This window comes from Phoca vitulina, unplaced genomic scaffold (assembly GCF_004348235.1).
Source record: "Phoca vitulina isolate PV1807 unplaced genomic scaffold, GSC_HSeal_1.0 scaffold2, whole genome shotgun sequence".
Lineage (NCBI taxonomy): Eukaryota > Metazoa > Chordata > Mammalia > Carnivora > Phocidae > Phoca > Phoca vitulina.
In genome coordinates this window covers 61025771-61043724 of record NW_022589705.1, presented here as the reverse complement: position 1 = coordinate 61043724, position 17954 = coordinate 61025771, and the positions used below count along the sequence as shown (strand labels likewise).

At 39.0% G+C, this 17954-nt stretch overlaps 1 protein-coding gene across 1 annotated transcript in view; it reads left to right on the top strand.

Annotated features, from left to right (window-relative positions):
* The first annotated feature begins 15217 nt into the window (after nucleotides 1-15217).
* RNF11 (ring finger protein 11) overlaps nucleotides 15218-17954 on the top strand; it is a 39591-nt gene continuing 36854 nt past the window's right edge. Inside the window, exon 1 of the mRNA XM_032429320.1 lies at nucleotides 15218-15842. Coding sequence (XP_032285211.1) covers nucleotides 15720-15842 — 123 coding nt within the window. The 5' untranslated portion in view covers nucleotides 15218-15719. The remainder of the gene's footprint in view (nucleotides 15843-17954) is intronic.

Sequence of the window (17954 nt, the reverse complement as noted above, 5' to 3'; positions counted from 1 at the left end):
AGTTGTTGGACTTAATAGCTTTTAAAAAAAAATCATTATGTATCTTAATTTTGTGAGTTAATATTTGGCATAAGCTTGGATAACCAATTGATTCTTCTTCTCCACATGGAGTTAAATGGAGTCAGTGGATGTTATTCAGCTGGAAGTTTGGCTAGTCTGGAGGATCCTAGATAGCTTCACTCACATGACTGATGCATTGGCAGGGACAACTGGAAGACTGGGTTTAGCGAAGTCCATCTCCTTCACACAGAAGCTAGGCTCAGTCAGGCCCTTCTCTCTACATGTGGTCTCAAAGCCTGTCCATGAGGTCCCTCCAGAAGGATGTCAAACATCTTACCTGATACCCAAGAACTCCAAGGGGCAATGTTCCAAGGGATAGGAAATGAACACTTCCAGTTTTTTAAGTCCCAGGCTTTGAAACCGGCACTGTTATTTCTGCCATATTTCATTAGTTAAAACAGTACCAGAGTCTCTACTCAGATACAGGTAGAAAGGACATAGACACCATCTCTTAATAGGAGGAGCATCAAAGAATTTGCTGAGGAGAATTTGCTGAGGAGACAATGAAAGACTTTCTAGGCATGGGCCAAGGGGAGGCAGGGTGAGAGAGCACGGTATGTTTGGGAAACATTGAGTTCACATGGTTGTTGTAGAGGATGTGAGAAATACAAACCACTCAGAAATTATTTAATGTCTTTTCCTAAGGCAGTCAGAGAGATATAAGGAGAAAGTGATTGGAGACTTCAACTTAATGTTTTTCTGATTGATGAATCCAAGAGTTGTAATTCCAAAGCTTTTCTTTCTATGTTCCCATATGCAAGCCTTCCACCCCCATTTCTTCATTAAATCATGGCAGTAGGCTTAGAAGAAAGTAGGCCATTTAGTGTTCTATATTTACATCCAGCATATAAACTTATTTCAGCATGTGTGCAAGTCTGGGTAACAGACTGTATGTGATGAATACTAATCACATGCTTTTCATGGGTTATTTGAAAACTACACATTGAGCCTGACCCTACTACTTACTTAGAGTAGAGATTGATGTGGTACAACTAAGAGGTTATTTTACTTGGCATCAGACTCCAGCACACTAAGTCAGTGGCCCATTCCACTACCTATCTTCTGTGACGCCTTTGTGAAAATTAGAAAAAAGTACATCTTCTGGGCAGATACAGTCCTACACCAGGTTTCAGTGGCTCAGAAAGTAGAGTAAGGTCTGAATTTTAGTTGTCACTTGTTTCCTGGCTTGAGCATCTTTGTGACATGTATAAGATGTGAAACTCTATGTTCTGGCCTTGCCTGATTATTGGTGTTCCATTGTTAAGTTCAGAACAGAGCCTGTAGACACAGACCCAGAAGCTAGTTCTTATTTCCTTCTCCCCACATCCCTTGATTCTAATGTATCATGTGACTTACTATTCAAACACTAAGCAATCATCCTCCTTCTCGGTGCTTATTATCCTCTCTGAAAGCTCCAAGGACTATTCTTTCCCACTCTGGAATATATAGCTCCATTTGTCAGGAATAAGGGTGGCAAGTATAATATTCTATCCATACTTTTGCCTGCCTCAGGAAAAGAATTTTTAAAGTTTTTTTTTCATAGCACAAACCATTTTGAAACACTAATACTAGGAATAAAGGGAAAGAGAGAGAGGAAACATTGCCTACAACCTTGTCTCCTATCAGAATATCATTTCCATTTCTCCACATTACCTTGGTGACCATTGTCTCCAAGTTCCTAAATTCCAAACTCTGTCTTGTCATTTTTGTCATTTTTTCATTGTTTTAATGAGAGAAAACATTTCATTTTCTGTATTTTTTACTAAATCGTATTTCCCAAGAACTTTTCATGCTTCATTTATGCATATATTCAAAAAATATTTACATAGTTCCTATAATTTGCCAGGCTCTATTTTAGATGCTGAGGATTCAGTAGTGAAAATGACAAAGAGTTTACCCTATGGTCTTAATTCTAGTGACAGATACATAAAATGAACAATACATACATAGTAAAATACCAGGTGCTATAAAGAAAAACAAAGTAAGGCAAGGGACTAGAGAATAATGTTGTAGAGAATGACAATTTTAGAGAATACATCTTAAAGTGAGTATATGATTATTTAATCATTTTCCTATGATCAAATATTTAGATCATTGTTTCCAAGATTGTCTTCAGTTAATATATATATATTAGCTCCTGGTTTTTAATGTAAAGATATTGTAATCACCATAATTTATTTTTTAGAGGGCAAAATGTTACCAAGAGAGTATTCTGGAAAGGTGGCAAAGTAAGAAGTGCCAAGATTCTGTCTCCCCACCTAGACAACAACTGCAGAGCAGAATCTGCCTCATATAACTATGTATTTGGAACTCTAGAGTTTATTGATGCCTTGCTTATAACTTCTAGGGGAAGATTTGGAAGATAAATTGTGGTGAATTTCAGTCAATTTCAACTCAGCACAGTAGCAGCTGTCCATCCTCCACCCCCAGTGGCAGGCTGCTGTGCACAAGTTTCTGGAGCAGCTTGACCACAGCTTGTACAAGCCAGGGTGAGCAAAAGGACTCTGTCCTCCAAATATTGGGGATCTGTGCTCTGATTGCTGTTTGCTGCTTCTGATCACAGAGGTACAAAGAGGTGGGCAGCCATTATTGTTGCACCTTCCAGTTGTTGCAAGCCCCTCCCCCTCTAACTAGTGACTTCCAGGGAATTTAAAGTGTTGGTGCCCCTTTTTTGCCGCTCCTTCATTTTTCTCTTTTCCCCCTGACAGAATTGAAGGGAAAAATAGACAATTCTATATAGTTGAAGACTTCAATACCCTACTCACGATAATGACTAGGACTACCATTCCAGAAGATGATAAGGAAGGAAATAACAGACAGAAGATAAGTAAGAAAATAGAAGACTTAACACAATAAACCAACTCCATCTAACAAACATATACAGAACACTCTACTCAACAACAACAGCATACATATTCTTCTTAAGTGCATATGGGACATTTTTTAGGGTAGACCATATATTAGGCCACAAATTAAGTCTCAATAGATTTAAAAATATAAATATTATGCAAAGTATCTTCTATGGGATGAAATTAGAAATAAATAACAGAAGGAAAATTGGAAAGTTCACAAAATTGTGCTTATTAAACAACATACTTTTAAACAAACAATAGTTTAAAGAAGAAATCACAAAGGAAATTAGGAAATACTTTGAGATGAATGACAAACGAAAACATAATATACCAAGACTTATGGAACTCAGCAAAAGCAGTGTTAAGGGGGAAATTTATAGCTATAAACACATTAAAAAACAAGAAAGATCTCAAATCAACAAACTAACCTTGCAATTTAAGGAACTAGAAAAAGAAGAACAAACTAAGCCCAAAGCTAACAGAAAAAAGGAAATAATATAGATCACAGATAAATGAAATAGAGAATACAAAAACAATAAAAAAAAAGTCAATGAAACCAGAAGTTTCAATGAAACTAGAAGATCAACAAAATTGACAAAACTCTCATTAGATGACTAAGGAAAAAGAGAGAAGACTCAAATTACTAAAATCAGAAATGAAAGTGGCAACATAACTACTGATTCTACAGACATAACAAGGATTATGAGAGTTTTATTAGCAAGCGCATATCAACAAATTGAATAATCTAGATGAAATGGACAAATTACTAGAAAAAAAAAACCTACCAAGACTAAATTGTGAAGAAACAGAAAATCTGAATAGACCTATAACTAGTAAGGAGATTGAACTCACAATAAAAAATCTTCCTAAAAAGAAAGCCCTGGGCCTGCCTGATGGCTTCACTAGTGAATTCTACCAAACATTAAAGAACTAATGCCAATCCTTCTCAAAGTTTTACAAAAAATTGAAGAGGAGATAACAATTCCTAACTCATTTTGTAAGGCCAGCATTACCCTGATACCAAAGCCAGAAAAAGACATTACGAGAAAACTATAGACCAATGCCTTATGAACATTGATGCAAAAATCCTCTACAAAATACCAGCAAACCAAAGTCAGCAGCACATAAAAGGATTATGCACCACAATCAAGTGTAATTTATCCCTAGAATGTAAGGATTTTTCAATATGAAAAAGCAATCAATGTAATATGTCACATTAATGGAATGAAGGAAAAAAACCCACATGATCATCTCAACTGATACAGAAAAAGCATTTGACAAAATTCAACAAACTTTCATGATAAAAACATTCTGAAAACTAGGAATAGTAGGAAATGACCTCAACATAATAAAAGCCATGTATGAAAAACCCACAGCGAATATCATATTCCATGGTAAAAGACTGAAAGCTTTTCCTCGGAAAAGGTAAGGATGCCCACTTTTACCACTTCTATTCAGCATAGTACTGGAAGATCTAGCCAGAGCAAGTAGGCAGAAAAAAGAAAGACATCGGGAAATTGGAAAGGATGAAGTAGAATTATTTCTATTTGCAGATGATATAATCTTATACATAGAAAACCCTAAAGAACCCATGCACCAAAGAAAACATATTAGAACTAATTAATAAACTCAGCAAAGTAGCAGGAAACAAAGTCAACACAAAAATCAGTTGCATTTTTTATATACATTTGACCCTTGAACAACATGGGTTTGAACTGAATGGGTCCATTTATACATGGATTTTTTACAGTACAGTACTATCAGTATTTATTTTTTCTTCCTTATGCTTTTCTTAATAATATTTTGCTTTCTCTAGCTTACTTTATTGTAAAAATACAGTATAAAATACATATAACATACAAAAATATGTGTTGACTGTTTATTTTATTGGTAAGCCTTCTGGTCAGTAGGCTATTAGTAGTTAAATTTGGGGGGAGTCAAAGTTATATATGCATTTTCAACCGCATGGGTCAGCAGTCCTAACCCCTGTGCTCTTCAGGGGTCACCTGCATTAACAATGAACAATTTGAAAAGGAAATTACAAAAACAATTTTTTTGTAATAGCATCAAAAAGAATAAAATACTTAGGAATTAACCAGGGAGATGAAAGACTAGTACATGAACCTTACAAAACATTGCTAAGAGAAATTAAAGAAGACATAAATAAATGGAAACATATCATGGAATGGAATGGAAGATTTAGTATTGTTAAATGTCCATATTACCCAAAGCAATCTACAGAGTCAAAGCAAACCCTATCAAAATGCCAACTACAGTTCTATATAAAAATAGAAAAAAACATTTTAAAATTCATATGGAATCACAAGGGACCCCAAATAGCCAAAAAAATCTTGAAAAAGGAGGACTGGGGAACTCACACTTCCTGATTTCAAAACTTACAAAACAAAAATTAAAACAGTGTGGTACTGGCGTAAAGACAGACATATAGACCATGGAGTAGAATAGAGATCCCAGAAATAAAGCCTCACATAATATGATCAAATGATTTTTGAAAAGGGTGCCTAGACCATTCAATGGGGAAGGACAGTCTTTTCAAGAAATGATGTTGGGAAAAATGGTATACATAAGCAAAATAATGAATTTGGACCTTTAGCTAACACCATATTAAAAAAAAAGCTAACTCAAAATGGATCAGACCTAAATTTAAAAAATTCTTGAAAGAAAACATGTGCTAAAACTTCACAACATTGGACTCAGCAATGATATCTTAGCTATGACACTAATTACAGGTAACAAAAGAAAAAATAAACAAATTGGACTTCATGAAAATTAAAATTTTTTGCATCAGAAGACACTATCAACAGCATAAAAGGAAACCTACAGAATGGGAGAAAATATTTGCAAATCATATAGCTGATAAGGGATTAATAATCAGAATATATAGAGAACTCCTGAAAGTCAACAACAAAAACAAAACAATATGATTGAAAGTAGGCAAAAGACTTGAATACATTTCTCCAAAGAAAAGGAATGGCCATTAAGCACATGAAAAGATACTCAGCATCACTTATCACTCAGGAAATGCAAATCAAAGCTACAATGAGATATCACCTAACAGTTATTAGGATGGCTATTATCAGGAAAACAGAAAACGAGTGTTGGCAATGATAAGGAGAAACTGGAACCCTTGTGCACAGCAATAACTGGGGAGTTACAGTTTAATAGGTATAGAGTTTTGATTTTACAAGATGAAAAGAGTTATGGGGATGGATTGTGGTGATGGCTGCAAAACAATGTGAATGTATTTAATACCACTAAAGTGTACACTTAAAAATGGTTACGATGGTAAACTTTATGTTACATGTATTTTAACATAATTCTAAAAAGAATAGAAGCGTTATGGAGATGAATTGTGGTGATGATTGCACAGCATTATTAATGTATTTAATAACCACTGAACTGTATACTTAAAAATGATTAAGATGGTAAATTTTATGTGTATTTTACCACAATAAAAAAAATTGGAAAAAAAATTACAAAAATCTAGATATGTTCTATTTGCAGTTTTCCTATTTCTGTCCACTATGCCTTCATCTAAGCTCTCCCTTCTGCTTGAGTCCTTGTCTTCAGTCCTCCCCAGCTGCTCCTAGCCATCCTACAAAGCTCAAGTGTCAAGAAGACCTTTTAACCTTCCTGGGTCAAGTTTTCCTTAAACTTTAATGTGCATATAAATCTGAGGATTGTGGTAAAATGTACATTCTCATTTACTCAGTCTTAGGTAGGGTCTGAGACTTTGCATTTCTAATAAGCTCCTAGGTAAATCAGGTAGTGGTGATCTATGGATCACATTTGAGTGGGAAGGCTTTAGACTAGCAATTCTCAAACTTTTTGTTTTAGGACCCCTATATGCTCTTAAAAATTATTGAGGACTCCAATGAGCTTTGGTTTATATAAATTATATCTATCAGTATATATCATCTTAGGAAATAAAACTGAGGGGTGTCTGGGTGGCTTGGTGAGTAAAGCGTCTGCCTTTGGCTCAGGTCATGATCCTGGGGTCCTGGAATGGAGCCCTGTGTCAGATTCCCTGCTCAGCTTCTCCTCTCCCTCTGCCCCTCCCCACTGCTCATGCTCTCTCTTTCTCTTGCTCTCTCTTTCTCTCCAATAAATAAATAAAATCTTTAAAACAAAGAAAAGAAAACTGAGAAATATAAAAAAATATTTAATTCATTTAAAAATAACAATATCAAGCCCCTTATATGTTAGCATAAATAACATTTTATTTTTGCAATATCTCTTTATTTTTTCTTTTTCTTTTTTTTTTTTTTTAAGATTTTACTTATTTATTTGAAGAGAGAGACACAGCGAGAGAGGGAACACAAGCAGGGGGAGTGGCAGAGGGAGAAGCAGGCTTCCCGCCGAGCAGGGAGCCCGATGCGGGGCTCGATCCCAGGACCCTGGGATCACGACCTGAGCCGAAGGCAGACGCTTAACGACTGAGCCACCCAGGCGCCCCTCTTTATTTTTTCTTAAAGATTTTACCTATTTATTTGAAAGACAGAGAGAGAGCACGAGAGGGGGGAAGGTCAGAGGGAGAAGCTGAGCAGGGTGCCTGATGTGGGACTCGATCCTGGAACTCAATCTGGGACTTAATACCGGGACTCCAGGATCAACACCTGAGCTGAAGGCAGACCCTTAACTGACTGAGCCACCTAGGCACCCCTGCAATATCTCTTTAATATCTAGTTCCACTCTATCATAAATGGGCAAATCCAACAGGTTTAAAGTCTGTAAGGATATAATTGAACTCAATGGCAACATCGATCAACTGGGTATAATGGATATCTATAGACTACTTTATCCAAGAACACCAGAATATACATTCTTCTCAGGTCACATGAAACATTTAGCAAGATAGACCACATTCTGGGCTATAAAACATGCCTTACAAAATTTAAAAGAATAGAAATCATACAATGTCTGCTCTAGACCATAATAGAAGTAAACTAGAAATCAGTAATAGAAAGATAGCTAGAAAATCCCAAAATACTTAGTGATTAAACAACACACTTCTAACTAACACATGGGTCAAAAAAGAAATCTCAAGAGAAATTAAACAATATTTTGAACTAAATGAAAATGAAAAGAGAACTTAACAAAATTTGTAGGATGGAGCAAAAGCAGTGCTTAGAGGGAAATTTATAGCATTGAATGCCTATATTAGAAAAAAAGAGAAGAAAGATCTAAAATCAGTCACCTAAGCTTCCATTTTAGGAAACTAGAAAAAGAAGAGCAAATTAAATTCAAAGTAAATAGAAGAAAAGGGATAATAAAAATTAGAGCAGAAATTTATGAAATTGAAAACAGGAAATCAATAGAGAAAATCAAACCAAAAGCTGGTTCTTTGAAAAGATCAATAAAATCAACAAGCCTCTAGCCAGGCTAACTAAGTTAAAAAGGGAGAGGACACAAATTCCTAACATCAGAAATGAAAGAAAGGCCATCACTACAGGTCCCATGGACATTAACAGAATAGTAAAGTAATACCACGAACAATTCTATGCCCATGAATTTGATGGTATAGGTGAAATTGACCAATTCCTTGAAATACTCAATCTGCCAAAACTCACACTAGAAGAATTAAAAATATGAATAAACCTAATTAAAGAAATTGAATCAACAATTAATAATGTTCCAAAACAGAAAGCATCAGGCCCAGGTAGGTACACTGGTGCAATCTTTCAAACATTTAAGGAAGAAATTATGCCAATTCTCTACAATTTCTTTCAGAACATAGAGCAGAGAGAATACTTCCTAACCCATTTTATGAGGCAAGCATTACCCTAATACCAAAACCAGACAAAGAGATTATAAGAAAATAAAACTACTGACCAATATTTCTCATGAACATAGATGCAAAAAATCCTCAAAAGTTAGCAAAAAAAAATTTAGCAAATAGAATCTAACAATATGAAAAGAATTATATACCAAGTGAGATTTACCGCAGGTATGCAAGGCTGGTTCAACAACTGAGAATCAGTTAATGTAATTCAGCACATCAACAGGCTAATGAAGAAAAATCCCATGATCATATCAATAGGCACAGAAAAAGCATTTGACAAAATCCAACACTCATACATGATACTCTCAGTAAACTAGGAATAGAGGGGAATTTCCTCAGATTGATAAAAACTATCTACAAAAAAACCTACAGCTAGCATCATACTAAATGGTAAGAAATTCAAAGCTTTTCACTAAAATAAGGAATAAGGTAAGTACCCTCTCACCACTGCTTTTTAATATCATACTGGAAGTCCTAGATAATGCAATAAAACAAGAGAAGGAATCAAAGATATACAGACTGAGAAGGAAGAAATAAGTCTGACTTTGTTCATAGATGACATGATCATTTATGTAAAAAAATCCAAAAGAATGAACCAGAGAACTCTTGAAACTAATAAGTCATTATAGCAAGATGGCAGGATACAAGACTAACATACAAAAGTCAGTTGCTTTCCTGTATATACCAGCAATAAACAGGGGGAATTTGAAAGTCAAATTGAAATACCATTTACATTAGCCACTCCCCAAAATGAAATACTTATGTATAAAGTTAACAAAATATGTAGAACACCTATTTGAGGAAAACTACAAAATTCTGATGAATGAAATCAAATAAGAACTAAATAAATGGAAAGGGGCGCCTGGGTGGCTCAATCATTGAGTGTCTGCCTTTGGTTCAGGTCATGATCCCAGGGTCCTGGGATAGAGCCCCACATTGGGCTCCCTGTTCCGCGGGAAGCCTACTTCTCCCTCTTCCACTCCCCCTGCTTGTGTTCCCTCTCTCACGGTGTCTCTCTGCGTAATAAATAAATAAAATCTTAAAAAAAATTTTTTTAATAAATGGAGAGATAGTCTATGTACATGAATAGGAAGACTCAATATTGTTAAGATGTCAGTTCTTTCCAACTTGATCTATAGATTCAAGGCAATCTCAAACAAAATCCCAGCAAGTTATTTTATGGATATCAACACCCGATTCTCCATTTTTATGGAGAGGCAAAAGATTCAGAATAACCAACAGATTATTGAAGAAGAACAAAGTTGGAGGACTGATGCTACCCTACTTCAAGGCTTACTATAAGGCTATAGTAATCAAGACAGTATGGTGTTGGTAAAAGAATGGACAAATAGATCAGTAGAACAGCATAGACAGTCCAGATAGTCCCACACAAATACAGTCAATTGATCTTTAACAAAGGAGCAAAGGCAAGTAATACAATGGAGAAAAGATAGTCTTTTCAACAAATGTACTAGAATGGCTACACACCCATGTGCAAAAAAATGAATCTAGATGCAGACCTTACACCCTTCACAAAAATTAACTCAAAATGGATCACATCTAAATGTAAAATGCAAATATATAAAACCCCTAGAAGACAGCATAGAAGAAAATCTACATGACATTAGGTTTTGCAATGACTTTTTAGATATAAAGCATGGCACAATACATGAAAGAAAATAGATAAGCTGAGTTTAGTTAAATTTAAAAATTTCTGCTGTATGAAAGACAGGGTCAAAAGGACGAAAAGACAAGCCATAGACTTGAAGGAAATGTTATAAAAGACATATCTGATAAAGGACAGTTCTGTAAGATATATAAAGAACTCTTAAAACTCAACAACAATATAAACAACCCTCTTTAAAAAAAAAAACAGAAACCTCACCAATTAAAATATACAGATGACAAATAAGCATGTGAAAGGAAAATTTCAGATAAATGGAAATTAAATGAGTTTACCACTATACACCTGTTAGTATGGCCAAAACCCAGAATACTGACACCAAATTCTGGGGAAGATACGGAGAAACTGGAACTCTCATTCATTGCTGGAGGAGATGCAAAATGGTACGGCCACTTTGGAAGACAACTTGGTGGTTTCTTACAAAACTGAACATATTCTTGGCTCCTGGGTGGCTCAGTCAGTTAAACAAAACTGAACATATTCTTAACATACAATCCAGCAATTGTGCTCTTTGGTATTTGCCAGAATTAGTTGAAAACTTATGTCTACACAAAAACTTGCAGACACACTTCTGCGGGAATGTAAAATGGTACAGCTTCTGTGGAAAACAGTGTCGCAGTTCCTCAGAAAATTAAACAGAATTACCATGTGATCCAGCAGTTCCACTTCTGGGTATATGACTAAAGAATTGAAATCAGGGTCTCAAAGAGACATTTGTATGCCCATGTTCATAGCAGCATGATTCATAATAACTAAAACATAGAAGAAACCTGTGCCCATCAATGGATGAATGGATAAGCAAAGTGTGGTATATACATACAATGGAATATTATTCAGCCTTAAAGAGGGAGGAAATCCTGTAATATGATACAACATGGATGAACCTTGAGGCCAGCCACCAAAGGACAAATACTGTGAGATACTTAGTTAAAAATCATAGAGACAGAATGGTGGTTGCTAGTGGCTGGAGAGAGAGGAGAATGGGAGTTATTGTTTAATGGATAGTTTTGGTTTTACAAGATGAATAAAGATCTGGAGATGGATGGTGGTAATGGTTGCACAATATTATGAATGTATTTAATTCCACTGAACTGCACACTTGGAAATGGTTAAGGTGAAGAATGCCTGCCTGGTTTAGTCAGTTAGGCATCCGATCTTGATCTCAGCTCAGGTCTTGATCTCATGGTTGTGGGTTCAAGCCCACGTTGGGCTCCATGCTGGGTGTGGAGCCTACTTTTAAAAAAAATGGTTAAGGTGCTAAATTTTAGGTTAAGTGTTTTTTACCACAATAAAAAAATTGGAAAAGAAAACCCTGTACATGGATGTTTATAGCAGTTTTATTCATAACTGCCAAAACTTGGAAGTAAGTAAAATGTTCTTCAGTGTAAACTGTGGGACATTCAGGGAGTGGAATATTATTCAGTGCAAAAAAGAAATGAGTTATCAAGTCATGGACAGACAAGGAAGAACCTTAATGGTATATTACTAAGTGAAAGAAGACAATCTGAAAAGGCTCCATGCTGTATGGTTCCAACTATATGACATTTTGAAAAAGGTAAAACCATGGTGACAGTAAAGAATCAATGACTTTTAGGGGCAAGAGAGGGATGAATAGGTGGAGCACAGATTCTTAGGTCAGTGAAACTATTCTGTATATGCTATAATGGTGGATACACATCATTATAAATTTGTCCAAACCCATAGAATGTACAACAGCAAGAGTGAACCCTAACGTAAGCAAGGATTTTGTGTGTTAGTCATGGGTCATTGTAGGCTCATCAGTTGTAACAAATATACCACTCTGGTGCAGGATGTTGAAATGGGGGAGGCTATGCATGTATAGGGGCAGGCTGTATATGGTAAATCTTTGTACCTTCTGCTCAATATTGATATGAACCTAAAACTTGTCTACCAAATAAATCTATGGACTCTACTCTGAATACAAAAGGACAAGTGTGGATTTAAGGGCAAGGAACAGGGTGGGATCAGTGGATAGAAAATTACTAAGAGGAAACATCAGGGCTAAGAGGAATTCTGGCTAAACCTCCTTGATAGGATTTTTGCTGAAGGCTGGCTAAGGTTGTCAGATACAAGGGAGGGGTTAAACTGACTCAGATTTTTGCTAAAACTGGAATAAGTAGCCCTAGGACAGAACTCAAGTTTAGGGCCTTGAGGACTTTAGAGGAGCCGGACTAGAGTTAGGTCAAGGAGAGTCTTTGTCACTGCAGTAGTCCTGATTATTACTATTTTCGATTTTAAATTATGTTTTGTGATTAGGTCACACTCTGGTCTACAGGGCACTCTCCAAGAGCTCCTTTCTAAAGCTGAGTTAGGAAGAAAGATCATTGAATAGCTACTTCCTTACATGTGGATGCCAAAGGCATTTAAGATGTTTTCCCCATTCCCTTGTTTTTACGTACTGAGAAATACCAGGACGAAAAAAGTTGTAGTCCTTTTTCATACCTAACAATGGCAACTGGTACATGATTAAAATCCTGGCTTTAGCCCTGAATCCATGTGAATCCATGTTTCTATTCTTGCAAAACGGGAATACCAATATATACCTTTCTGGGCTCTTACATGTCTGGCTCAGGCTAATAAATGTCAGTTATGACTACATATTTAAAATTGTGTTAAAATATTCATATATTACACATAGTTATATATAATACAATAATAGATCCCATTTATTTTCTATTGTTACATATGTTCCAACAAAGTGAAATCGAGGACAGCTACATGAAGCAAGTAGTTTTTAAGGAGGGTCTTAAAAGATGGCTGGAATTCAACAGAAGGAAACAGCATGGCAAAAGGTCAAAGGTGGAAAAGCATAGTGAAAATTGAGTGCATAGCAAGTAGTGTGAAAATGGCTGGAGTGTAGGATGCCTGGTTGGAGTTGGAGTCATATGGGACATGAAGATGAGACCAAATGGTGCAAGGCCTTAATGCCATGCTAAATTTCTGAACCACAAGTCTATGAAAGCTCTCTGATTACATTTTTCATGGCAGTAGTGTGGAGAATGGGTTCATGGTATAGAAGCAAAGGCTTTATTAAGAAGCTGTTGTAAGAGTTCAGAGGAGACAAGGAAAATGGCAACGGCGGGGGGCGGGGAGAGCCAAATGCCTGAAATTTTTCTCCCAGGGAATCCAATGATTTTACTTTTCAAGCTAGAGAATTAAGTAATGATTCTTGAGGATGTATGAAAGATTCTGATACAAACATGGCATAAAGGATCCCATATTTAGGTGGGAGATATTAATGGGAAGGAAGCTAAGTCTTGAGGAAGAGAGAATGCAGCAAAAAGCTTATATTTAATATGGGATATGAGTCCATTTAAGTAAGTAATTTTGTAGAATAGGGACTCCACAGTTAGAGTACTCATGCCCATACCAGTTTAACAGAGTCCTACCTCCAAGAATCATTTCTGATCCTCACCCAAATGGTCTAATCACTCTCCTTAGGGCTCTCTAAAAACCTTTGGTTGGGGGGAGAAGAGGAACTCATCTGTTTACTTGTATTCCCAGCTGGACTCTGGGCTCCACCAGAGACAAGCCAGATCTGGTAAACCAGTTTCCCTAGTGCCTAGCATAGGGTCTTGTGAGGGGAGAAAAATAATCAGTAAATGGTGAATAAAAGAAAGGGAGTCAAGACCCACTTCTTGTCTTCTGAGAGCATTCTCATCTTTCTTGTTTCCTTCCTTCCCACACATTGCTTCTTGGGCTCTTTGTTCATTCAACCAAGAGATCCTACTCTACCTTAGGCAATGTGTCAGGCCATGCACAGAGGAGGGACAGATGATTCAGCTTGATTAGGTTGTGACAGAGAAAAGCTCAGGGACTAAGAGCACAGAGGTGACTAACCCAGACTAGAGGGTTAGGGGAAACAAAGATGAATGTAGAAAGGATAAGTGGGAATAATGGTTAGCCTGATGAGAGGTAGAAGGTCTGGAGTGAAGGAGAAGTGAGCTAGGGTCAGAAAAACAATATGCGTGGGTGGCCTGGGTTGCTCAGTTCGTCACCGTCTGCCTACAGCTCAGGTCATGATCCCAGGGTCCTGGGATCGAGCCCCGCATCTGGCTCCCTGCTCAGCAGGAAGCCTGCTTCTCCCTCTCCCTCTCCCCCTGCTTGTGTTCCCTCTCTCGCTGTGTCTCTCTCTGTCAAATAAATAAATAAAATCTTAAAAAAAAAGAAAAACAATATGCCTAAAGGCCTCAGCCAGTGGGAACAGTCTTCTAAGATAACCAAAAGTACTTTATTTAGACAGCCTGGAGTTTAGAATATTTGAGGAGACAATGTTGCTAATGAAGATTGGGGAAGTAGTCAGATTTGTAAAACACTTAAGAATACTTAGTCATAGCAGTCATAACAGTTTTAGGAAGCCATTGAAGGTTTTAAATGGGGGATCAGATGTACATTTTAAAAAGATTATTCAACTGTACAAATAGTGGATTGGTTCGCTAGTGAGCTTGGACTTTATTCTGAAAGGATAAAGGGGAAGAAGCCATTTAACATTTTAACCACGGGAGTGACACATTCAGATAAGGGTTTATAAATAGATCACTTGGCAGAAGGCGGTGAGAAGACTGTCAGAACAGTGCGCAGGTAAGAACAGAGACAGCTGCGATGGAGAAGTGGAAGTGGGGAGGCACGGGAGACTGGAGAGAGGTTTCTGAGTCAGGTACCGTGCCAACTGTCAAGGAGAGAAGCAGAAACTGACGCAGCCCCAGGAGCAGCTGCGGGAGGCGGAGAAGGGGGCGCGGCCGCGCAGCCCGAGCCGCCCACGGCTCCCGGCGCCGGGGGCGGGACCAGAGCACGCACGGCGGCGTGACGCAGGACCGCAGCTGGCCTCGTTCTGGCCGCCGCCGCCGCCGCCGCTTTGAGGCGGAGTAGGATGAGGCCCGCGGCCGCGGCTCCGGCGTCGGCAGGGGCAGCAGCAGCTGAGGCAGCAGCTGAGGCAGCCGCGACGGCCGCGCCCCCCCCTCCTGACCTGGATTAGGCCCAACAGCTCCGTGGCCGCCGCCGCCCCGCGGGGGGGCGGGGTGGGGAAGTGCTTCGTCTCCCCGCCCCCCCCCCCCATTGCCGCCTCGCAAGAGGCAACCGCCGCGACCCCAGCGGAGCCCGCGGCCCAGCCTTGAGCCCCCAAGTCCGGGGGCTGGCATGAGCGGCCCTTCGGCGGCGCCGGGGGGCGGGGGAGCCGCCGCCGCTTGAGCCCCGGCCTGCTGTCCGACCCCACCTCGCTGACCGAGGCTGACCGCGAGCGTGCGAACGACCCCGTCACTGCTTTCTTCCTCCCCCAGATCACACATCCTAGCCCCGGAAGATGGGGAACTGCCTCAAATCCCCCACTTCGGATGACATCTCCCTGCTTCACGAGTCTCAGTCCGACCGGGCTAGTTTTGGCGAGGGGACGGAGCCGGATCAGGAGCCGCCGCCGCCATATCAGGTAGGGGAGGATGTGTGTTGGGGAGGAGGGGGTGCGAGGAGTAGTGGCAGCTCCTGGCCGAGGTTGAGGGGGCTTCGGGGCTGTCACTGCCCCTGGCCTCGGCAGGGCCTGGCCGCGGGGGCGTCGACCCCCTTAGGGCAGGGACTGAGGGTGATTGCTCCCCACTCCTAGAATAGGGGGGATCCTTCACCTCCGCTCAAGAACGGTGTGGGGATGGTATTCTGTCCTTGAGTTCTGGGATTATATCCCCTTGAGTGTGTGATTCTATCCCCTTGGCCAGTGACTGGTGGTTCGCTTGTGGAATTTGGGAATGACATTTTTCTGCCTTTATGTCTAAATCGTGTAGTCTGAGCTGTGAGGTTTGGGGAATGGATTTCCTCATCGCGCCGCCAGCTGGATTATGGGTTCTGGATAGGTGGTTGGCCCCCACCCCATTTACATTGTCATGTATGATCATCCTCTCCCTGTACCCTGTGTGTTTATGTTAATTGGATCTGGTAGGTGTTCATTTCTTCTACATGAGAAAAGAGCTTCAAGTGGTGATTTTAGTCCAGCGACATCAAGAGTTAACTTGTTTATATATATCTGTGTATTAATTTTAACCCCTCCTCCTTTTGCTCCACCCCTATGACACACCTTTTAAACGCGCTGATTCAATAAAACTTGAGTATCTTGAACTTTGGAAACCTTTAAACCTGACTTAAATACCTTCTGTTACTCGTGGTTCTCCCTTTGTATCAAAGACTTGCTCCTAAACAGTTTCATTGCTTTTTGTACAGCAGTCATCAGTCCCATATATGTTTACACAATTAATAAAAAGCTAAGACCTCTTGAACTCAAAACAGATATGTAGATGTTATAATCCATAATATATATAAAAACCTTCCCTCTACTTTTCAGTTTTCAATGATACTGGCTAAAAACTTTTTTTCCACAGGGGCTTGGATAGTTAAGTGGCTTAATTTTTTTCCTGAATGGGGTTTAGTTTTCTAACTGGGCAGTCTTCCTTTGTTGTTTCATGTGGTGACATCATTATCTAGTGTTATTCTTTTCTCATTTCTTTGTAAACCAGTGTCTCATCACACCAGAAAAACCTGATCACATATGCTGGTTTTCTGAATAAAACCCTCAGGGTCCTTTCATATATACCAATAAAGTCCAGTCTTACTTGTGGCATATAGAAACCTCCATGATTTACATTCTGTATTCCAGGCCTGCCAGATAACACGAGTGTGTTCATATCTCTCTGCCTTTGCTCTAGTTGCTCCCTCTGCTAGGATTCCTTCCCCCAAGGTCGGCCAGGTGAACATCTAATCCTCTTTAAGGACTCAGCTCTCCTGTCACCTCTCCCAAGTCTCTATATTCTCCTCCCTCCCTCTGTGAATCCATCACTCAGTTGTTTGTGTACCACCCCCGCCCCCCACTTCTGTAAGCAGCACATATAACACTTGGATGTTATGTATGTTTTCATCATTAAGGCATTTCCCTCTTCCCCCAGTGTAAGCTGTTTGCGGTCACCTGTTATGCTGTTATATCCCCAGTATCTGGCTCATAGTAAATACTTGGTAACTTGTGGGATAAGTGAAGACTATAAGCCCTTGAGAACAAGGACTGTGTCCTCAGTGCTTCGTGAAATTACTGGTACTTAAGAGGCACTTAAATGTTGAATGAATTAATGAATTTGAATTCAGTACCATGTGTTGTAAGTTTACACACCTGTTTCTTCCAAAAATTGTCACAGGGAAGTCTTTTCATCTTTCTGAATCTTTGAAGCAAGAAAATTGTTTATATTTCACTCTTCGTTTCCTTCAAATACTATAGGACAGTATGCCTATTTCAGTTTCATGAGCAAATGTTTTTAGAGGTATGATTTTTATTTCAAAATCTCCTTCCATGCTCCCTAATCCCTTTCCAGGCAAATTGAATATCTTTTTTTTTTTAAGATTTTATTTATTTATTTGACAGAGAGAGACATAGCGAGAGCAGGAACACAAGCAGGGGGAGTGGGAGAGGGAGAAGCAGGCTTCCCACGGAGCAGGGAGCCCGATGTGGGACTCGATCCCAGGACCCTGGGATCATGACCTGAGCCGAAGGCAGACGCTTAACAACTGA